General features: G+C 42.6%; 1 protein-coding gene across 2 annotated transcripts in view; it reads left to right on the top strand.

The window, feature by feature from the left end:
* Positions 1 to 24140, top strand: part of LOC126095256 (uncharacterized) — a 131627-nt gene that overhangs the window by 16829 nt on the left and 90658 nt on the right. For both annotated transcript variants that reach the window (XM_049910009.1, XM_049910010.1), the window contains exon 3: positions 7460 to 7584. In XM_049910009.1, coding sequence (XP_049765966.1) covers positions 7460 to 7584 — 125 coding nt within the window. The remainder of the gene's footprint in view (positions 1 to 7459; positions 7585 to 24140) is intronic.

Below are 24140 nucleotides of genomic sequence, written 5' to 3'. Positions count from 1 at the left end.
ATGGAGGCGTCATTTCAATCAGTTGGCCTGATTCCATCTTTGATGAGCCAGTGCCCCAAATACTCACTACTGGTTGAAAAATGTATACTTCTTCAAATGACAGTATGGTCCTGCATCCTGTGGGATTGTAAAGAAGCTGAGGAAGTTTTGCAAATGCTCCAGGTGGGAGGGCCCGTAACAATGAGAACATCCAGATAGTTCCCTCAACCGGGAATGTGCTGCGTCAGTTGTTACAGATACCTTTTGAAAATTGTTGGGCCCAAGGCAATGCAAAATGGAAGTTACTTGCACCTGTAATCCAGAAATGTGTTGTTGATGACAATGTTCTGAGTTTCCTCATCTAAGGACAATGAAGGTAATCATCGGCAAGGTCGATCTTTGAGTAATATTCTCCAGTGAGTTTGGTAAAGAGGTTATCTGTCTGGGAAATACATAGTGTTGACTTGTGACTGAGCAAGGTCGATCTTTGAGTAATATTCTCCAGTGAGTTTGGTAAAGAGGTTATCTGTCTGGGAAATACATAGTGTTGACTTGTGACTGAGCATTGATGATAGCCTTGAAATCCCCACATAGTCAAAGATAACTGTTGGGTTTTCGGATTATGATCTATGTTGTGGCCCATGCACAACATTTCACTGGCTCAGTAACTCTGGCAGCCTGGAGAGGATCAAAGTCCTGTTTCACTGCGGTACATCAGGCCACCAGACAGGTCTGGCTTGGTAGAAACGAAGCATGGTGTCCAACCGAAGAGTGACATGCACCTGAATATTCGAGGCCCACTTCAGATCCAGCTTAAATAGGGGTGCAAATGCCAAGCCTAGATCATCCAGTTCCTGGAAAGAGCTGCAGTAGATATGACCTTGATTTCATCAGAGACAGAAAACCCAAACAGTGTAAAGGTGTCAAGGCCAGAAATTTAGCAGCTGTTGGGTGGTCGAAAACAAATAACATAATGATCCATGCAATGTGTTTGTAGCCTACCGTGACAAAGAGCTGCCCACTAAGTGGAATAGAACTGTCCCTGTAGGCCCTAAATGCCATGATGGTAGAGACAACTTCAGTGAGCCCAGTGGTGCATACTTTGCCGGATGATAGAAGAGACAGTGGCCCACAGTCCACCTGACAGCAGCTGTCCTCATTACAATGAGCAGTAACTTCCACATGAGAAATGTCCTCCAGTGGGACTACTAACAGCAGCACATGTACAGTGTGCTGATGCCCGTGTGAGGTAGGATGGGAGTGGGTTGTGCAGCTGCAACACACCGATCGAAGATGCCTCTCTTTACCATAAAGCTTCTGACCGTATCCACTAGATTATTTATGTCTGTTGTGAACTGTAATTGTCATACAGCTCTCCCTTGGGGTAAGCATAAAACTACTTTTATGTTTTAAAATTTCTCTCTGATATGAAAGCCACATTTGTTCTGTTTGCCAGAAACTCCTTTATTCCAATAACAAATATCGTCTGATATTCTGTTCCAAACCATATCAAATGCATTGTAGAGTCGAGGAATGCAGCATCAGTCTGGGCATTTGTATTTACCAATCTTCATGGGTCTCTGCGGGAAGGTCCCCTCCTGGGATCTGACGATAAACATTTTTTACTCATACAAAATTCTTACTTATTTTTTATAGTGATTGCCAGTAATTCTATCAAACCAAGATTTAGCATTTTTGAGAACTGCAGAAAATACCACAGTTTTAGCAATCACAGTATAAATTTAATTTTTTGGTTGTCATAATTTACTGAAGAAATTATGCAGTTTCCTTAGTACCATAGCAGTTTCAGAGCTGTTTGGGGATCAAGGTGGATGTGAAGTATTACAGAATAGGTGGAAACAACGTCTCCAGTCTCTTCTCTGTCACTTCTTCATGTAGCCATTATCAAGCTGCAGAAAAGGATCACTTTAACAACCTGGCATGCAAATTGTGGTGACAATTTCCAGCAAAACACAAATGTGGCTGCAGTATACTTTCCGGAATACCGTCCCCCTTTTGCATGAGGACAGGCGTCCCCCTATGGCACCACCTAATCACCACAGTAATTCACTGCTTGTCTGAAAATGTGCAAGATCCATGACAGTTTCCTAAGACAGCATACAGTTTTACATAACAGGGTTATCGTAGTAGACTGAAGAACGTTCATACATTATGTGGCTGTGCAACCAAATGCAGCAGTCAGGAAGAGAGAGAGGGGAAAAAGTGATGCTTAGAGGTCGAAGAGACATACTCTCTAGGAATTGGAGCCTTCTCATACACTATGAGGTGCAGTGAGGCACAACGTGCAGCTGTAGAGATATGGGTTCTGCTGCCCAGTTGGTGTGGCTGTACAATAATGTGTCAGAACTGTGAAGACAAGGGCTCCGTATATCCTAGGCTGTGGAAAGTCAATTCTATGAGCCAATTTGAGGGTGGTTTATGGATGTTTCCTCATATTCATTCAGTTGAATACTGGCTTTAGGTTACAGTTTAACCAACCAACCCAAAAAATTCCATTTTCAGAATACAATTTGTTCAGTTGGAATTAAACAAAAGAAGTCATGAAAATAGTGCAATAAATTCATTAACATAGTTACAATATTATGAACAGGATAGTTACTACTCGCCATATGGCAGAGATGCTGAGTCAAAGATAGACACAACAAGAAGACTGTAAGAAAGTGAGCTTCCAGCGAACAATGCCTTTGTCAGAAATAGACAACACTTTCTGGCTGCTGAGGCCAGGCTGTAGGCGGCAACACATGATGGGAGAAGCAACTGTGTAGTGGGGCTAAGGAGGAGGTTAAGGCGGGGAGGAGGGAGAATATGCCTATCTGTGACTCAGCATCTCCACTATATGGTGAGTAGCAACTATCCTTTTCATAATATTGTTACATTCCACCCTGGATTTTCCATTCACGAACTTAATTACATTGTCAAGGTTTGTAAGTAAAGTGTTGTATAAGGTATCAAATATGAAAAAAAAAATTTTTTTTAGTTTATTCTGTATTTCCCCAGTTGAAATATGCTTACTATTAGGTATCACACTAATCTGCCATAGAAACAGGTTGTGGATACCTAATAATCATTAATCATTTGAGGTATAATAAGTTTTGCTTATTTCCTGTCAAATTTAGTTCCTGGGGTATGATACATACTCAAATTCACATAATCAGTTATACTGAAAATGCTAATTTTAGAGCATTGCCCGCTCGTGGATAAACTTCTATCGATGCCCTGTGGTCTTGTAGATGAACAGTGCGAGTTGGGATTCATAAGATCATCACTCGCCGAGTCCATGTGGTTGTTATAGAGGAGATTTTCAAAGAGTCCATGTGGTTCTTATAGAGGAGATTTTCAATCTCGTGCAATAGCATAAAATGTGTTCCAAAATTCTACAACAGATTTGTGTAACCTGCATAAGTCTATAGCCGTGTGTGTCTGTTTGGTTACACTTACTTAAAAAGGAAAAGACTTACCGATTTTTCCAATCACTTGGAATGATTAATTACTGCATCAATCTGTGATAGACTGCTGCTAGAAGAGGGAGTAAGTCCTTTCACATATTCTATGCAAAATCATAGAGGCTACAAATCGGGTCCAGTTGCCTTTCCTCTGTTGACTTACCTTATTTGTTTCTCTTTCCCAGAGTCACTTACCTTGATTCTGCCAGTAAGCTACACCAAAATAGTAACTCAGTACCAGAGCAGCCTAAAGTATTAATATCTTTTATCAAATTCATCCTTTGCAGGCTGATTTTTCAGGATTTTCCAGTCACACTTTGTGAATTCCTCCTTATGCCCTTTTCATCTGGTATGGTTGATATCTTTTTACTGACTCATTCTGAGATTCTAATTTTCATGTTTCATCATCAGCTCAGTCGACCTCCCATCTTTGGCTGTGGCCGATATGTAGCCTCTGGGACAACACTAAGAGCCGTGCAATTTTTCATGGTAGAATCCATCTTGATATCTTTAGAGAATATTTCAACAGGTTTTAACAAGTTTTATAATTATTTGTTACTTTCTACTTGAATTATACTTGTAAACTAGTTGGCTCGCAGTTTCAAGTTTTTCATTGCCAAATTTTATGAAAAATCCTTCATCGGCGGATATAAGAGTGTTTGATAAATGATTCATAAAAACACAGAGGTCAGAGTGAACTGATTTGTAATATATTTTTCTTAATTGGAATCTCTTATTATTTTTGTGCTTCTTTCTCTCTTTTTTTTCCTGCTTTGTTTTTCTCACTTAAGCAGCATTCTTAAACTTGTTGGATGATTTGATGATTTCTGCCTTCTTGTCCTCTCTGCATGAATCCACTAAATTTTTCCTTCTATTCTTCTGACCATTTTTTGCCAGCCTTCTTCTTAAGCTTCTCCTTGAATCTGTGTTTTGCTACTAGTGTTCTAAAGGCTAGACAATTTATTATGTTTTCTTCTACAATATTCATGTATTGTAAGTTTTCCCCATGTAATCTTTTGGTTAGGCTGTTGTTTTCCATTCTATAAACATGACTATAGAATTCCAAGCTACTTTTACATATGACATTTAGAGATATAATGTTCTCTTCATCAGAGTTCCATTTTCTTATTTGCAGGCCTATTTTTTTTCTAATAATTTTCTGTTCCTGTTTTTCAGTTTTTGTAACTTTTACAGTGTCCTCCAACAATTATGACCAGTAAAATCGTCCTGTATTCCATGTTAATTGTAACTTTCCTGCTAGCTTAATGCAGATTTTCCATGTACTGGGATTTCTCTTAAGATATCAGGAAGCCTATCTTTGCCATAATCTTGTGTAGTTTTCCTATGGCATATTTTATTTCTTCTTTAGTCTTATGATGTCTGCTCAATCATCAGACTAGTCTAAAGATTTAATATTAATTTTGCAGCCAGAATTTTCAGTATGTAAACATTTAATGTTGAGTCTTATTATTTTCATTGTTACACTGTCCAGTCACATTAATGTGACCACCTGTCAGTGGTGTGAATAACCATCTATTGCAGTGTGAAGCACTGTGAGATGTGCAGGACAAGGTTCAATGAGGGATGTGGAGCCATACTGGCTCCAGTGCCATGGCCAGCTGCACTACATTTCTCTCTTGAGATTCCATGATGCAAATAACCAGGTCAAGGTGTCCCACAGGTTCTCAAATGGGTTTAAATGTGGGGAGTTCAGTGGCCGGTGGAGCACGGTAAACTCATCCTGGTGTTCTTCGAACCAATCTCGTACACTGCGAGCCGTGTGACATGTCGCATTGCCCTGCAGGTAGATGCCACCGTGCATGGAAAAACAAATTGCATTTAGAGGTGGACATGGTCCCCAGGGTTAGATGCATATTTGTGTTAATACATTGTCCCTTCCAGAATGGCGAGATCACCAAGGGAATGCCACTGCTGCTTAGGCCTATACCCATCAATGTTTGGTGGACAGCCATTGAGGAGATACTGTTGGTAGCCCCTTGGTTCATCTGGGTGGTCAGTTGCTCAACAGGTGCATGTGCATTTACCCATACAAAACCCCGCTGCTTTTGTTCACCGCCGTGGTCTATGGCCCGTGGTGTACCACCATGATGAAAATTGTAAATCTTTTTAAACAGTATCCTTTGTTGTCACCAGTAATGTTTCCTTATGATTGGTAGTTACATTGTACTAAAAAGTTACATGTACAGTTCCAAGAAACGTTGTTAAAATTTTGAGAAAAAGTTTACTGATACAGAAATTCTGTATATGCTGACTCTAGTCAGATCAAGGAGCTCTTGTCCAGGAGATGATGTAACACATAAAATCAAGAAAACACTCAATTTTTATTTTTTTTTATTTTTTTTTATTTATGCATTAAGTTCTGTAGGACCAAATTGAGGAACAAATCTCCAAGGTCATGGAAATTACAACATAAAAGTGATAACAGATAAAAATAAAATTAAACTTCCTGGCAGATTAAAACTGTGTGCCGGACCAAGACTCGAACTCAGGACCTTTGCCTTTCACGGGCAAGTGCTCTACCAACTGAGCTACCCAAGCACGACTCACGCCCCGCCCTCTCAGCTTTACTTCTGCCAGTACCTCATCTCCTACCTTCCAACATTCTGGAACCATCCCCCAGGCTGTGGCCAAGCCATGCCTCCGCAATATTTCTTTCAGGAGTGCTAGTTCTGCAAGGTTCGCAGGAGAGCTTCTGTAAAGTTTGGAAGGTAGGAGACGAGGTACTGGCGGAAGTAAAGCTGTGAGGGTGGGGCATGACTCGTGCTTGGGTGCTCAGTTGGTAGAGCACTTGCCAACAAAAGGCAAAGGTCCCGAGTTCGAGTCTTGGTCCGGCACACAGTTTTAATCTGCCAGGAAGTTTCATATCAGCGCTCACTCCGCTGCAGAGTGAAGTCTCATTCTAAAAATAAAATGTTTATGAACCCAAAAAAAGTCAATCCAGAAAGTTTAAGTAAACACAATCAACAATACAACAAGAATCAGCTTAATTTTCAAGGAACTCCTTGACAGAATAGGAGGAGTGACCCATGAGGAAACTCTTCGGTTTTGATTTGAAAGTATGTGGATTACTGGTAAGATTTTTGAATTCGAGTGGTAGCTTATTGAAAATGGATGCAGCAGTATACTGCACACCTTTCTGCACAAGAGCTAAGGAAGTCCAGTCCAAATGCAGGTTTGATTTCTGCCGAGTATTAGCCAAATGAAAGCTGCTTATTCTTGGGAATAAGCTAATATTGTTGACAAGAAATAGGCCAATGTCAAAATACCCAGACTCCGTGAACAGGGGTCGACAAGAGGTTTGAGAACTTACACCACTTACTGCCTGAACCGCCCGTTTATGAGCCAAAAATATCCTTTTAGATTGTGAAGAGTTACCCCAAAATATAATACCATATTACGTAAGCGAATGAAAATAAGCAAAGTAGACTAATTTTTGTGTTGAACGATCAATCACTTCAGATGCCATTCGAATAGTAAAAATGGCCGCATCAAGTCTTTGAACAAGATCCTGAACGTGGGCTTTCCACGGCAGTTTACTATCTATATGAACACCTAGAAATTTGAACTGTTCAGTTTCGCTAATCGTATGCCCATTCTGTGAAATGAAAAGTCAGGTTTATCCATATATATCCATCTGTGTTAAGGAAGTAATGTGTTTTTCAATAGTATTAATCTTAATTTTTTTAATAATACATATCTGATAAAATATGTGTGTTCATATGCATGATATGAATTACAGCAGTATAGATTCATTCATGGAGGCGAGTGTTGTACAATTCTTCTCCTAAGTAATAAAGATCCACAGAGCAAAACTTGTAATTTGTATTAAAACTGTCACAAAAAATTGCAACAATGTTTTCTTTCTGTGTTTTTAAAGACATACTGCAGCATGTAGAGTAGGTAATTTGTATTTGTTGGCAGATCTTTTAAAGAATGATTTTGTGCCTGTAGTAATAATTTTCTGGGTTCTAATAGACATTCTTGTTTCATTTCAGCTAATGCTTCACTGGAACTATTACATGGAAAAGTACTTGCAGGAGTAACTGATGTTACTGTATCAAATCTATTGGCACAGTTTGTGAAGCACATGAGCAGTGATCCTGATGCGGACTTTACTGGGGTGAGAACTGTAGTAGTAATAAAACTCTGTAAACCTAATGCAGTTTGTTCATTAAATCCCCTCCTCCAGCCCAGAACCACAATACATTTGTTGTAGTATTGTACCATATTGTCTGGCTGGGTACGTAGTGCCTCACATATATCAGACTCATTGTCTGGGCACTTTGGCAGTTGGGATAAGACTTTGGTTCTAGTGTGCTTTGTGGTGGGTCTACAATTGATTGAACAATTTTAATTACTAATTAATAATGGCCACCTGTAGAACCACCGGGCCAGTTTCCTGGGGTCCTTCTGTGTGTGTTAGAAAGTGTTATCAGCAGTTTGTGGTTTGTTACCAGATGGATAATTTTGCTGCATTGAGAGGTATATGAAATTTTGTACCTAATAGTTAGTGCCTCTTTCTCTGATTGTGAGTCATTTGATAGTGTTACAGACAGTGCTTTAGAAGCAAAACCTATGGACTGTTCCAATCTATCTACATTTTTATGCAACAACACGGCATCTGTGCCTTGCTGTGAAATGTTGGTGGCTAATACCTTTGATGTTGTGATGGCAGATTCGATTGAAAGTTTGCAAAGTAATATTTCAGAGCTAGATCAGATATGTAAGGACTATGGTATGAAGATTAGCATCTCCAAAACGAAAGTAATGTCAGTGGGAAAGAAATATAAACGGATTGAGTGCCAAATAGGAGGAACAAAGTTAGAACAGGTGGACGGTTTCAAGTACTTAGGATGCATATTCTCACAGGATGGCAACATAGTGAAAGAACTGGAAGCAAGGTGTAGCAAAGCTAATGCAGTGAGCGCTCAGCTACGATCTACTCTCTTCTGCAAGAAGGAAGTCAGTACCAAGACTAAGTTATCTGTGCACCGTTCAATCTTTCGACCAACTTTGTTGTATGGGAGCGAAAGCTGGGTGGATTCAGGTTACCTTATCAACAAGGTTGAGGTTACGGATATGAAAGTAGCTAGGATGATTGCAGGTACTAGTAGATGGGAACAATGGCAGGAGGGTGTCCACAATGAGGAAATCAAAGAAAAACTGGGAATGAACTCTATAGATGTAGCAGTCAGGGCGAACAGGCTTAGATGGTGGGGTCATGTTACACGCATGGGAGAAGCAAGGTTACCCAAGAGACTCATGGGTTCAGCAGTAGAGGGTAGGAGGAGTCGGGGCAGACCAAGGTGAAGGTACCTGGATTCGGTTAAGAATGATTTTGAAGTAATAGGTTTAACATCAGAAGAGGCACCAGTGTTAGCACTGAATAGGGGATCATGGAGGAATTATATAAGGGGGGGCTATGCTCCAGACTGAACACTGAAGGGCATAATCAGTCTTAAATGATGATGATGATGATGATGATGATGATACCTTATGTTTACCGGGCAGGAGTGTGACCACTCTTGCAGACAGGAAAGTTTTGTTTTATGCTACAATTCAAAAGTTTTCTTTCATTAGTTCATTTAAAAATGGTATATTTGACAATATTAGATACAAACTTTCTGTAACAATTGACTGTTCTTATGAACTACTGTAACTTTTCAAGGTTTACGGGAGCAGGAAGCTCCACTGAGACCTCAATGTGGTTTTCACTTTGCTTTTGCTCGTAATGTGACCCAACCATCTTACACTCCGTTGAAAAAACTTTTTTTTTAATTTGTTTTGTACATGGTCCAGTCACATTTATATGACCATCACCTATGTTCGACATCATCATGCAGTAACCACTGACAGACAGCAGCTGACAGCACTAGCAATGAGGATGTATAAAGCATGTCAGGGGACAGGGAAAACATTGCAGTTGTTGTCGAATGCAGAACTGAGAATTTATCTGATGTCTAAAAGGGCAAGATCATTGGATTTCAAGCTAAGGATGTGGAAGGATTTCCAGAACAGCTAAGTTTGTAAACTGTTGGCATGCCGCCATAGTTAAACTATACCATGCATGAGAAAATGGTTTTATCGATAAAAAGTGCGGAGGCGGCTGTGGTGCATCACAGGCCCCGTGTGATAGGGGTGCATTATGACTGCGGACGTGTTCATGGACAAATAGATGTGAAACTGTTGAGCAGCTGTCTGTGTAGGTGAACCAATGGGCTAACCACCTGGTTCATGCACGTTTTCTGACTGCTGTTCATCGGCAACGAAGACTGGAATGTGCACGCCAGTACCGCAGCTGGACATCCACTGTGTGGCGACAGGTGACCAGACGGACTACGTTTTATGCTCTGTCAGACAGATGGTCACTGGCATTTACTGCGTGAAATGTCTGAAAGCAAACACCCTGCAACATTCTTCAGAAGGGTCTAGGCCAGAGGAGGAGCATTATGGTCTGGGGAATGTTTTTATGGCACTCCCTGAGTGATCCCATGATTCTGGAAGGTGCTGTGGCCCAACACAAATATACATTTATCCTTTAGGACCATGCCCACTCCTACATGCAGTATGTTTTCTCTCAGCATGATGACATATTGATGACATAATGACATTTTGAAGAGTTGCTCAGTGTAGGTGAAAATGCGATCAATAATGTTTCAGATTTCGAGGTAGAATGGGATAGGAATGATGATGAAAATAGGATCACATTTGAGGAAGTGGAAAAAATGGTCAATAGATTGCAGTGCAATAAAGGTGCTGGGGTGGATGAAGTTAAGTCGGAATTCATCAAATACAGTGGAATGTCAGGTCTTAAATGGCTACACAGGATAATTGAAATGGCCTGGGAGTCGGGACAGGTTCCATCAGACTGGACAAAAGCAGTAATCACACCAATCTTTAAACATGGAAACAGAAAAGATTTAACAACTACAGAGGTATCTCTTTAATCAGCGTTGTGGGTAAAATCTTCTCAGGTATTGTTGAAAGGAAAGTGCGAGTATTAGTTGAGGACCAATTGGATGAAAATCAGTGTGGGTTTAGGCCTGTTAGAGGTTGTCAGGACCAGATCTTTAGCTTACGGCAAATAATGGAGAAGTGTTATGAGTGGAACAGGGAATTGTATCTATGCTTTATAGATCTAGAAAAGGCATATGACCGGGTTCCTAGGAGGAAGTTATTGTCTGTTCTACAAGATTATGGAATAGGAGGCAAACTTTTACAAGCAATTAAAGGTCTTTACATGGATAGTCAGGCAGCAGTTAGAGTTGACGGTAAATTGAGATCATGGTTCAGAGTAGTTTCAGGGGTAAGACAAGGCTGCAACCTGTCTCCACTGTTGTTCATATTATTTATGGATCATATGTTGAAAACAATAGACTGGCTGGGTGAGATTAAGATATGTGAACACAAAATAAGCAGTCTTGCATATGCGGATGACTTAGTTGTGATGGCAGATTCGATTGAAAGTTTGCAAAGTAATATTTCAGAGCTAGATCAGAAATGCAAGGACTATGGTATGAAGACTAGCATCTCCAAATCGAAAGTAATGTCAGTGGGAAAGAAATATAAACGGATTGAGTGCCAAATAGGAGGAACAAAGTTAGAACCGGTGGATGGTTTCAAGTACTTAGGATGCATATTCTCACAGGATGGCAACATAGTGAAAGAACTGGAAGCGAGGTGTAGCAAAGCTAATGCAGTGAGCGCTCAGCTATGATCTACTCTCTTCTGCAAGAAAGAAGTCAGTACCAAGACTAAGTTATCTGTGCACCGTTCAATCTTTCGACCAACTTTGTTGTATGGGAGCGAAAGCTGGGTGGATTCAGGTTACCTTATCAACAAGGTTGAGGTTACGGATATGAAAGTAGCTAGGATGATTGCAGGTGCTAGTAGATGGGAACAATGGCAGGAGGGTGTCCACAATGAGGAAATCAAAGAAAAACTGGGAATGAACTCTATAGATGTAGCAGTGAGGGCGAACAGGCTTAGATGGTGGGGTCATGTTACACGCATGGGAGAAGCAAGGCTACCCAAGAGACTCATGGATTCAGCAGTAGAGGGTAGGAGGAGTCGGGGCAGACCGAGGAGATGGTACCTGGATTCGGTTAAGAATGATTTTGAAGTAATAGGTTTAACATCAGAAGAGGCACCAATGTTAGCACTGAATAGGGAATCATGGAGGAACTTTATAAGGGGGGCTATGCTCCAGACTGAACGCTGAAAGGCATAATCAGTCTTAAATGATGATGATGATGATGATGATGATGATGATGATGGTGATGGTGATGGTGATGACATATACCAGTGGGACAATGCAACATGTAACACAGCTCACAGTGCACAAGCATGAATTGAAGAGCACCAGCATGAGTTTGTCATACTCCATGGCCACCAAACCCCCTTGGATTTAAACCAAATCAAAAATCTGTGGGACTACATCGATCATTCTGTTTGTGCCATGGATCATTCGAGATGGCACGGCTCCACATCCCCATCAGTATCTTCCAGAACCTTCCTCCATGTGTTGCAGCAGTCTGTGCTGCAAGTGATGGCTATTCAGGCTTTTGTCAGGTGGTCACATTGTGACTGGACAGTGTAGTTTATTCTGCTGGATGTATTAGATAGCATCCTTAAGTTATTTATGATTCCATGAACTATGATTAATTATTTTAGATTTTATTGGAATATCGTAGGAGAACTTGTGAGGAAATGGAGGGCAACTATAAGAACACAATTCAAATTTTGTATTTGGCGTCATGAACTTTTTTATGTTACAGGCAAATACACCTTAGTTACATTTATTACGGTAAAACACTGATAAAGGATAGGGCTGTCAATTGTTCTTGTGGCTACAGTATTGTACAAGTGCTTACCTGTGAATATGCATTGATCTTCGCTTGAAATAGCGACGTGTGAAACAGCAAAAATGGAGGAGCGTCAATGCTTTTACCATTGTGTGAGCCGAAAAATATTATTGTTCGTTGTGGACCACGGTCAAACATGGGTAATATATTCTGTATATTGTGACTTCGTGTTAGAAAATGTGATGTTGTGTGGTATCAGACTCATTGAATGTCAGATTTTAAAGTTGAAACTTGTAAATTTGATTCTGCCACTAGAAGAGTCAGGCTCCTACTAACATTGAGGTTTTGTGTGACAGGCACTTTAATGTAGTCACTTAAAAGACCCGAGATGGGGAGCTGATGACTGTATATTTCTCTTCAGTGACTGAAGGCTCTGAGCTCGCAGTATCAGTCTGAAAGTTCTTGACGTATTGTTTATGAACAATGTCAGTAGCGTCTTGGTCAATGTAGAGTACTCCTAGTTAGATGCAAGTACCACACTGTTAAGCACAGCTTACTGGCTATTAGAAGACAGACACAGAGATTTCCATACACACTGTCTGCTTTACCAACAGATCAACATATGCAGTCCCTCCTATTTCTCCTCCAACTTACCATTCTTATTAGAAAAATTTGTTATCACCTTAGAAAACTCCTTCATTTCTCGCTCCATGGTACAACCAGTGTCCGTAAAACCTGTTTGGCAACAGGAACCCAAATTTCAAATGATCTCTCTCACTATATCAGACAATGTGATCACACCTCTAGCTGCAAAAGATAGCTAATGATTTACCTTCTTTGTACTCACCCTTTACCCTATTAAATCAATATATCGTCCTTTCTCATTAGACATTTACCATTTCCTAAAGTCCTTAGCTGTGGTAATCTACCTGAATTTCTCTCCCTTAGAACTCACTACATAATATGTCAGGTTTTTTACGTGTACTCTTGATTACATGTCCTCTTCCATGGTAATGATGGCAAGTTGTGATAAAATATGGAAAATTACTGTGGCTGTGCTTGCAGTAACAGTCAGTACATGGCTGGTTGGTTGTTAATGCCACTATGAATAATCTTTTTAACACTGCTTATTCAGGACAGTATAGTTTCTCCTTGACAACTTCTACTCCTTAGAAGAATTCCTATTATTGTAATGTGAGAAAGGCGGTCAGTAAGAATTACTAACTCTTATCTGTATGTTTAAAATAAATAAATAAAACTTTAGATATTTAGCATGTAGCAACATTTACTAATTAATTTGCGATGTGCATGTGAAAGACCAGAATTGATCATGCAAAATGATCCTGGAACATGAAGCTAATTAGCTGAGTGAGAAGGAGTGACTACTTGTTTCTTTGGCAGCACTGCTCTTCTCATGGGTGTATTTTCAACAAAAGCTGTGGTTGCAGATAATAGATACAATAATGATTGATGACGAACATCAGTTGCACCACTCTGTACGTAACAGGTTATTCTTGGACTTTGATTTCTCTGTCATTTGTGATAGCCTATTCTGCTGCTATTTGTATTTCATATTGTTATGCTACTGCCAGGAGCTAGACAAATGACTGTCTCATGTCAACTAAGGTGACAATTGACAATCCAAACACCACCTTGTTATAACGTCAAGTTTAACACATATATTTCAGAACAACACAACACATATAAGTCACAGAGTAAGTTGACAAGCAAGACATGTGTACACGTTAGCATTCAAATGAGCACTGAGTCGCAGTCTAGCGGCCGCTGCTCGGCTGGCCGCTTAGGTGGCGCAGCTGCTGCATAGCTGGCTGACAGCGCCGCATGTAGAGGACGCGCGTAATTGCGCGGCGGCACTTTGAATGATCGGCGAGTCACAACACTTTCCCCCCTTTGAAATTGGTGCACTAATCTTGATGGAGGTGTCCTGGAGAAGGCTAACGTCCATAGGCATTGTTTGACTCGCCGTAAAGTCTCGAGGAGGAGGCTTCCCGTATGGACGGAAGTGTCCCCGATGATAACGGGTTGAGATGACAGGAGACGTAGGGGTCGAATCTGCTGGGGCCCCATGCACCAATCTGCCCGTTGCGGCAAGTCCAGTTGATATGACAGGACACATGGGCGATGTGTCGGCGTCCGTTGGAGGAGGAGGCGAGTAGATTTGCTCTGACAGAGGATGGTCATCCGGTTCCTGCATGGGCACGTCTCCTGGTGGCGTCCGTTCTTGTGCTGGCATCGTGATGACGGTGAGAGGGCTGCGTTGTGAGTATTGAGAGACGCCAAGATCCCGAGCGTCAGGTAGAGCCGAAGGTGGTGTAGCGGCATTCGGAACAGGCGTTGCCAGCACACGAGGCCGAAGCTGGTCCGAATGACGCACTGCAACACCCGTGTCCATCTGGATTTCATACAGGTGTCTGCCACGGTGTCGTAAGATGCGGCCCGAGCTCCATTTTGGCCGCCTGCCATATCCCCATACCCAGACGAGGTCGTCGGCGGTGAACCGGCCAAGTGAAGGCACCCGCGGCCATGAGGTGGAAGGCCGCAGAAGATGAAGTAGCGTGCGGGGCTGTCAGCCATCTAAGAGCTCAGCCAGGCTGTGGTCGCCCATGGGGGTGAAACGGTAAGATGCCAGAAACTGGAGAAGCACATCATCAGCAGCAGAAGCAGTCAGAAGTTTCCGCATCTGAGCCTTAAATGTGCGGACCAGTCGTTCAGCCTCACCGTTGGATTGTGGATGGAACGGCGGGGCCGTGACATGCATAACGCCATGACGAGCACAAAAATCCGCAAATTCGGAAGAGGCAAATTGCAGACCATTATCAGTAACAAGAGTTGAGGGGAGGCCTTCCAAAGGCAAAATGCGGGCGAGAGCACTGGTGGTTGCCGCGGTGGTAGGCGACGTGCAACGGACAATGAAAGGAAAGTTAGAGTAGGTGTCAATTACGAGGAGCCAATAAGTACCTAAAAAGGGTCCCGCAAAATCGGCATGAATGCGCTCCCAGGGCTTCTCAGGCGAAGGCCACGGTGACAAAGATGACTTCGGGGCAGCGGCCTGTGACGCACAAGGGCCGCAGGGAGTGACCATGTGTGCTATTTCAGAGTCGATGCCAGGCCAGTACACATGATGGCGCACCAGAGATTTTGTGCGAGACACATCCCAGTGCCCTTGGTGAAGGAGGCGCAAGACTGAAGCACGCAAAGACGCAGGTACCACAACACGCGGTGCAGCATTGTCAGTGGAAAGGAGGATAACACCATCCCTAGCCGTGAGGCGGTAGCGTAAAGCGTAGTAGTTCCGCAACGGATCAGAAGTCTTAGCGGACGGGCGATCTGGCTAACCCTTCTGAATACAGCGTAAAACCCGGGAGAGGGTAGGGTCAGAACCCGTAGCAGCCGCCAGCCTGTCCCCAGTGATGGGGAACCCATCCACAACCCGCTGCTCGGCAACATCCAGGTGGAAACACAAAAGTTCGTCCCTATCGAATGCCTGATCAGGACCCATGGGAGGGCGAGACAGAGCATCACCATTTGCATGTTGAGCCGTTGGCCGGAAATGAATCTCATAATTGAAACGAGACAAACAAAGAGCCCAACGCTGGAAGCGGTGTGCAGCCCTGTCGGGAAGTGACGTTGATGGATGAAACAAGGAAACAAGTGGTTTGTGATCCGTGACGAGATGAAATTTTGAGCCATAGAGAAAAACACCAAACTTATGGAGAGCATAAATAATGGCCAAAGCTTCTTTTTCAATTTGAGAATAATTTTGTTGAGCATTCGTGAGCGTTTTAGAGTCATAAGCAATGGGTTGTTCCGAACAGGCATAAGCAATGTTGAGTCCCATAGTGCTCAGAGCCATTGAGCATAAGCAATGGGTTGTTCCAAACCGTCAGAAAAACGGTGTGCAAGGACTGCACCGACCCCGTATTGTGAGAGGCGTCTGTGGCAAAAACAAGATGTTGGCCAGGTCGATAAGTAGCCAGGCTCGGGGCCTGTTTCAGCATAGTCTTCAATTTCTGGAAAGCCGCATCGCATGACGTGGACCAGTGGAAAGGCAAGTTTTTATGCAACAGGCGATGCAACGGCTGAGCCGCCGAAGCCGCAGACGGTAAAAACTTGTGATTGTATGCAATTTTCCCCAAGAAGGCCTGTAATTCCTTAACAGATGTAGGGCGAGGAAGGGCATCGATCGCAGCGACAGTTTGCTGAAGCAGACAGATACCATCCCGAGAGAGTTGAAACCCCAAGTACGTGATAGATGCCTCAAAAAATTGTGATTTCTGAAGATTACACTTAAGACCGGCAGTCTGTAAGACATGAAAAAGTGTGCGGAGATTTTGAAGATGTTCTTCAGTGGTGGAGCCAGTGACAACAATGTCGTCCATGTAATTGATACACCCAGGGACAGGGAGCAATAATTGTTCCAAGAATCGCTGAAAGAGAGCAGGGACGCTAGCAACTCCGAATGGCAAGTGTTGGTATTGATAGAGGCCAAAAGGCGTGTTAAGGACCAGAAACTGCCAGGAAGCAGCGTCGAGAGGAAGTTGATGATAAGCTTCTGACAGGTCAATTTTAGAAAAATACTGGCCTCCAGCAAGTTTAGTGAACAGTTCTTCAGAACGGGGCATAGGGTAAGTGTCGATGAGGCATTGAGCATTTACAGTGGCTTTGAAATCGCCACAGAGATTAATATCACCATTTGGCTTAGCAACGACAACGACAGGAGAGGACCACTCACTGGAAGTGACAGGAAGCAAGACCCCTGAAGTAGTGAGATGATCCAACTCCCATTTTACCCGATCACGAAGGGCCACAGGAATGGGCCGAGCCCGAAAAAACTTAGGCCGAGCAGTGGGTTTGAGCGTGATATGAGGTTCAAAGTTGTTTGCGCGGCCTAACCCAGGAGAAAAAAGGGACGAAAACGTTGTCGACAAGGAATCCAGATGAGCATAAGGAATAGCATCAGAGACAATTTTGACAGAGTCATCTATGGAGAACCCAAAAACGCGAAAGGCATCAAAACTAAAAAGATTTTCTGCGTTGCTCTGGTCGACCACAAATATGGGAACAGTGCGAACGACGGATTTGTAAGATACCTCATCATGAAATTGTCCCAAGAGAGAAATCTTCTGTTTATTGTACATCCGTAATTGCCGAGTGACAGGTGAAAGGAGTGGAGAACCCAATTGAAGATACGTCTGAGAATTAATTATAGTGGCAGCAGAACCGGTATCCACCTGCATGCGAACATCTCGACCAAGGATTTCGACAGTGAGGAATAACTTCCCTGAAAGGGAAGATGTGCAATTGACAGAAAACACAGAATCAGAATCAGCATCATGTTCATGAACATCATGTATGCGGTCGGATTTGCAAACGGAAGACACATGACCTTTCTTTTTGCAATTGTGACACACAGCCCAACGTTGGGGACAATCCTCACGTGAATGTTTCGTAAAACACCGCGGACATGAAGGAAGTTGCCAGAGGTTTTGCTGCAGTTTTTTAGTGGGTTGTTTACAGTTAGGCCGAGGCTGCGCGTGGGAGCGCACTGCGGCCACGTCGGCCGACAGGGACGCACCGCACGCGTCGTCAACAGCCCACAGAGGTTGTATTTCCCCGACATCACCCCATGCCTCTATTTGCGCCCCAGTGGCACGAGAAATTTCAAAAGACTGCGCAGTGGAGAGAACTTCATCTAGAATCGGATTTGCCAAGTGAAGGGCACGTTGCCGAACTTCTTTGTCGGGCGCCGACCGGATAATAGCATCCCGTACCATGGAATCGGCATAGGATTCTTTGTGAACGTCAGTAACAAATTGACACTTTCGACTGAGGCCGTGAAGTTCAGCAGCCCAAGCGCGATAGGATTGATTCGGTTGTTTTTGACAACAATAAAAGGCAACACGAGAGGCTACCACATGCGTTTGCTTTTGGAAATAGACAGACAGAAGTGAGCACATTTCAGCAAAGGACAAAGACGCAGGATCCTTCAAAGGAGCCAGTTGCGACAACAATCGATACATTTGAGGTGAAATCCAGGAAAGGAACAGAGACTTACATGGTTGTTCGTCCGTGACATGAATTGCAAGAAGTGCTGTCGAAGACGTTTTTCATAATCAGACCAGTCTTCTGCCGTCTCGTCGTTAGGAGGAAAAGGAGGTATAGCCAACGACGAGAAATGCCCCGCATTTGACGCTGTGATGAAATCGCGAATTGCCGCTGTTAGAAGCGTTTGCTGTTCAAGGAGATTTTGCAATAGTTGCTCGAGAGTAGCCATGAAAACCTGTGGGTCAACGGTGAAAAGGAAAAATCCACTACCTCGTCGCCAATTGTTATAATATCAAGTTTAACACACACATTTCAGAACGACACAACACATATAAGTCACAGAGTAAGTTAACAAGCAAGACATGTGTACACATTAGCATTCGAATGAGCACTGAGTCCCAGTCTAGCGGCCGCTGCTCGGCTGGCCGCTTAGGTGGCGCAGCTGCTGCATGGCTGGCAGACAGCGCCGCATGTAGAGGACGCGCGTAATTGTGCGGCGGCGCTTTGAATGATCGGCGAGTCACAACACTCCTCCTACTCCTCCTCCTCCTCCTCCTCCTCCTCTTCTCTCTCTCTCTCTCTCTCTCTCTCTCTCTCTCTCTCTCTCTCTCTCTCCTTCGTGTTTCAGATCTGTTGAAGCTTGAATCCAGCAGACATGTTACATACCTGGATGTTTGGTACTAATCAGTGCCAATCATCATCAAGTTTTATCAGAATGTCTTGCTGGTGGAGTTTAACACTGCTTAAATGAGGAACCTGCTAGATACTATTGGTTACACCTGGGCCAAAACTCTTATTGATGTCTGGGAGAGTTGCAAAACAAAACATAGCATGATCAATGTTTGATTTTGAGGTCCCTAAACAGATGGATAATAACACCTACATCGGTATGTTTCCTCTTGGTATTAGCAAGATAAGATGGGAACAAGCACTGTGGCACTGTGATCATCACATCATTTTTGCTTAGGGGTAATCTCGGGTGCACTAGAAAAACTTCAGAGTAAAAACAATCAGATATCCCAAACCAACTAGTCCCATGGCTGACTAGAAATACTGGTGCTGTTAGCAAAGTAGCTCTGTAGACTGTGAGCTGAGCAGTGGCTAGACAAAGGCTGATGGCAGTTTGTGGACTGAACTATGCACAATCTCAAATACACTCCTGGAAATTGAAATAAGAACACCGTGAATTCATTGTCCCAGGAAGGGGAAACTTTATTGACACATTCCTGGGGTCAGATACATCACATGATCACACTGACAGAACCACAGGCACATAGGCACAGGCAACAGAGCATGCACAATGTCGGCACTAGTACAGTGTATATCCACCTTTCGCAGCAATGCAGGCTGCTATTCTCCCATGGAGACGATCGTAGAGATGCTGGATGTAGTCCTGTGGAACGGCTTGCCATGCCATTTCCACCTGGCGCCTCAGTTGGACCAGCGTTCGTGCTGGACGTGCAGACCGCGTGAGACGACGCTTCATCCAGTCCCAAACATGCTCAATGGGGGACAGATCCGGAGATCTTGCTGGCCAGGGTAGTTGACTTACACCTTCTAGAGCACGTTGGGTGGCACGGGATACATGCGGACGTGCATTGTCCTGTTGGAACAGCAAGTTCCCTTGCCGGTCTAGGAATGGTAGAACGATGGGTTCGATGACGGTTTGGATGTACCGTGCACTATTCAGTGTCCCCTCGACGATCACCAGTGGTGTACGGCCAGTGTAGGGGATCGCTCCCCACACCATGATGCCGGGTGTTGGCCCTGCGTGCCTCGGTCGTATGCAGTCCTGATTGTGGCGCTCACCTGCACGGCGCCAAACACGCATACGACCATCATTGGCACCAAGGCAGAAGCGACTCTCATCGCTGAAGACGACACGTCTCCATTCGTCCCTCTATTCACGCCTGTCGCGACACCACTGGAGGCGGGCTGCACGATGTTGGGGCGTGAGCGGAAGACGACCTAATGGTGTGCGAGACCGTAGCCCAGCTTCATGGAGACGGTTGCGAATGGTCCTCGCCGATACCCCAGGAGCAACAGTGTCCCTAATTTGCTGGGAAGTGGCGGTGCGGTCCCCTACGGCACTGCGTAGGATCCTACGGTCTTGGCGTGCATCCGTGCGTCGCTGTGGTTCGGTCCCAGGTCGACGGGCACGTGCACCTTCCGCCGACCACTGGTGACAACATCGATGTATTGTGGAGACCTCACGCCCCACGTGTTGAGCAATTCGGCAGTACGTCCACCCGGCCTCCCGCATGCCCACTATACGCCCTCGCTCAAAGTCCGTCAACTGCACATACGGTTCACGTCCACGCTGTCGCGGCATGCTACCAGTGTTAAAGACTGCGATGGAGCTCCGTATGCCACGGCAAACTGGCTGACACTGACGGCGGCGGTGCACAAATGCTGCGCAGCTAGCGCCATTCGACGGCCAACACCGCGGTTCCTGGTGTGTCCGCTGTGCCGTGCGTGTGATCATTGCTTGTACAGCCCTCTCCCAGTGTCCGGAGCAAGTATGGTGGGTCTGACACACCGGTGTCAATGTGTTCTTTTTTCCATTTCCAGGAGTGTACTTGCCTTTCATGCTGCACTAAATTAAGTATAATGACATAGTTGTTTGTGAATTATTATTTACTCTTGAAGCAAAAAGTAAAGCAGTTTCATTAACTGTGTAAACTATGAAGTAACTGAAATCTTTTTCCTTAGTGACACAAATGATGGTACTGTTTCAGTTTTTATTTAAAAGAAAAAAAGAACTTAGAGCGCACACACACACACACACACACACACATTTGGATAATTGGCAGCTTCATTCTTCCCCACAAAAATGTTTATGCCCAATACTGTACTTCAAATTCTGTTCAGTCTCTGAATTTCAAAACCACACACACATTTTCATAAACAATTGCTTTACAATTCCTTACAAAAACTTTTAGGCCAAATAGTACATTTCATTCCCGCCTAGCCTCTGAATTCCATCACACACACACACACACACACACACACACACACACACACACATTGACATTCTCTTTTCTTTCCAAGCTTCTTCAAACGTCATAGTTCAGAATTGTTATCTAGGAGAAGTGGGATGGAATTACTGAAAAATATGACATTTACATATTTATTTATGGAAAACTGCATTAAAATATTGAGTAAATATAGCATTTACATATTTATTTACAAAATATTTTTATGTTTTCATCAGTTTTTTTTAACTGCCTGCCACTTTGTTTGCTTGCTATAGTGTCATTGACATTCTTACATAATTTATCACCATCTTGCACAATCAGAAATTGATGTTTAGAAATAAGTCCCTCAAAGTTCTCTGACATTTACAAGTATCATGTAAATGAGCCTCATCAGGATCACAGATCTCCAACTTAAGACTATACATTTAGTGCAAAACAGAAAGTTGATGTAAATCACCAATGAAAGTACCTGAACACACATCCAATACCTGTTTCAACATGTACCAAGCAAGAGTAGTCACCATAACAGTATTCTCAGTGGGAACTGTCAACCTTCCATGATCACATTCTGCAATGAAGTCATTTGGGTTGGGTAATCAGTAAAGACAGAAAACTTTCTGGTACCTTTCATATTTCAAAATTCTCCCTTACAATCACAGAATATGTGTCGACATACATACCAGAACAAGGAAGCAGAGTCCTCAGGGGTATATTTTTATGCAAACAATTAAGCTGCATCATATCAACGAATACTATTTTTTTCTTAATCATTTGGGCATAACTTACATAGTAATTTGCCCCACTGGGTTGACGCTAACAGCTAAATCTACCTTCCAGATCGTCGTTCTGAAACTCGCTCATCAGTTTGTAATCTGTTTTGTAATGTTCAAATACATTTGGTATCAAGACTAAGAAAGTATCAAGAGTGTTGATTAGTGACTGAAAAGTCTGAGGGCTTGAAGATTGGGAGCTAGGAACACTCTGCCTCACGTTTTACAATCCCGATTACATTTTCTTTAAAAGCTCTAATTTTGAGAAACTATTTATCCAAATAGGTCACCCGTACTGATTGTTGAATCTTTCACCTTCATATGCACCTCTAACATTCACTATGTGCCATCAGTCACAAATGATTTGTATGAATGATGTTGTATGTTGTGATTCTGAAAAGTCTGTGTCCCTAGAAGCTGAGATCTTTTAAGCAGCTACTGTTCTTGCACCAAAAATTTTCAGTGCTAGATTAATATCTTGCTTCTGAATTTTAGAAGTGAATAGGGCCTCAAATCACTACAAATGACTGTATTTTACTTATGCGCCGTTTTATTTTTGTACATCAGTTCCAAATACTCAAAAGCTGCAATAACTATTAGGTCAAAATCAGGAACTTCGACGCTCTGTCAGGTTTACCAGTCCAGTTGTTACACATACATTTCAGTGTATGTACAGCATAAAAAATTAATAATAACGTTCTACTTTTATTGACAAGATGTGCAATCCAAGGCTGCAGTACCCAATTTGGAGTAAGTATCTCATAAGGTTTCCGATTTACTGCATTATTATCTGATACTGAAGCTAACACAATAAATTCAATTTTCTGTACTTCATTTATTAAATGTAATAGCATATTTTTTAGATGTGGAGCTGTTAAATTGTGAACAGGTATAATAGTCTAAACACTTTTAAATTTTGGAAAAGGGGTGGGGGGGGGGTGCTTGATAACAAGAAAACCTGAGTTGTTTTAGCAAAATTTTTATCAGTCTTGCTGGTACCTTATATTGTATCTCCCATAGAGATCAAACAAGGCTCAATGTAAGTTTCATCCAGAAGCACATTTACCACAAGTTCGCAATCTTTCAAAAATTCCTTTTTAATCTTCAGGTACTCAAGTTTAAACTGTTTAAATTGAACTTTGCTATAAGCTTCCTCGCATTGCAAGGATGTGGCACATACAGATAACCACTATTGTGCTCAGCGATATTTGCAGATGGTGAAAGTACATGAAGTGTAGCTGGCGATAATAATGTGTTCCCACTGTACTTACAACTGTTGTTTTTATTTATAAACTGGATTTGCTCTATTATTAGTTGCAACTGTGAACATCTGTCATCTGAAAAAAATTTCTTCCAACATATTCAGTTGAATCACAAAATTCTTGTTTAAAGTGTCTTCTTTAGGTACTATTGATTTGATATATTTAATTATACTATCTAAGACACACACAGATTTTATTGTCACACAACTGTGGGACACTTTATGCTGAGGAATTTTATATTTACACAAGGAAAGGAGGACACTCAGATCAGTCTTGACAGTTACATATCCAATAATATTAGGTATTTCATCAGTTGTACCAGTAAAGCACAGCACTTATTTTTTTTGTTCATTCTTAATTCTTAATACAGTATCAGTGTTCCTTGTTGAAATGGATACCACTAGAAAAATATTTGTATATGTCTTCCAAATCCTGAATAGCATTCTGCTCTTCGTACTGCCTATAATATTCCAGGCTTCTTTCTGTTTTCAAAATTTTCACTTTCTGCATCACATACAGTAACCTTCTGCAAGAGGGTCCAGTGGTTGTCAAGTCTTGTGACAAATTGGAGAAAATTGATGATCATGCATAGGGTTTTAGCTTTGGATAACTCCTTACAAAGGTGTTTACTTTTCCATCAGTTGTGAACTGTTCCGTTTTTACTGTGAACTCTTCACTAAAATGCTTCATGCATATTATAGGCTTCTGTAACTATGAAAAGTCAGTGGAATTTTTCTCAACCACATTTTCTTTGGTTCTTCATCACTGGGTAAAGAAAATCTGCTGGCTTTTTCAT

This window comes from Schistocerca cancellata, chromosome 8, assembly GCF_023864275.1.
Source record: "Schistocerca cancellata isolate TAMUIC-IGC-003103 chromosome 8, iqSchCanc2.1, whole genome shotgun sequence".
Taxonomy (NCBI): Eukaryota; Metazoa; Arthropoda; class Insecta; order Orthoptera; family Acrididae; genus Schistocerca; species Schistocerca cancellata.
This window is presented reverse-complemented; position numbering and strand designations above follow the sequence as displayed.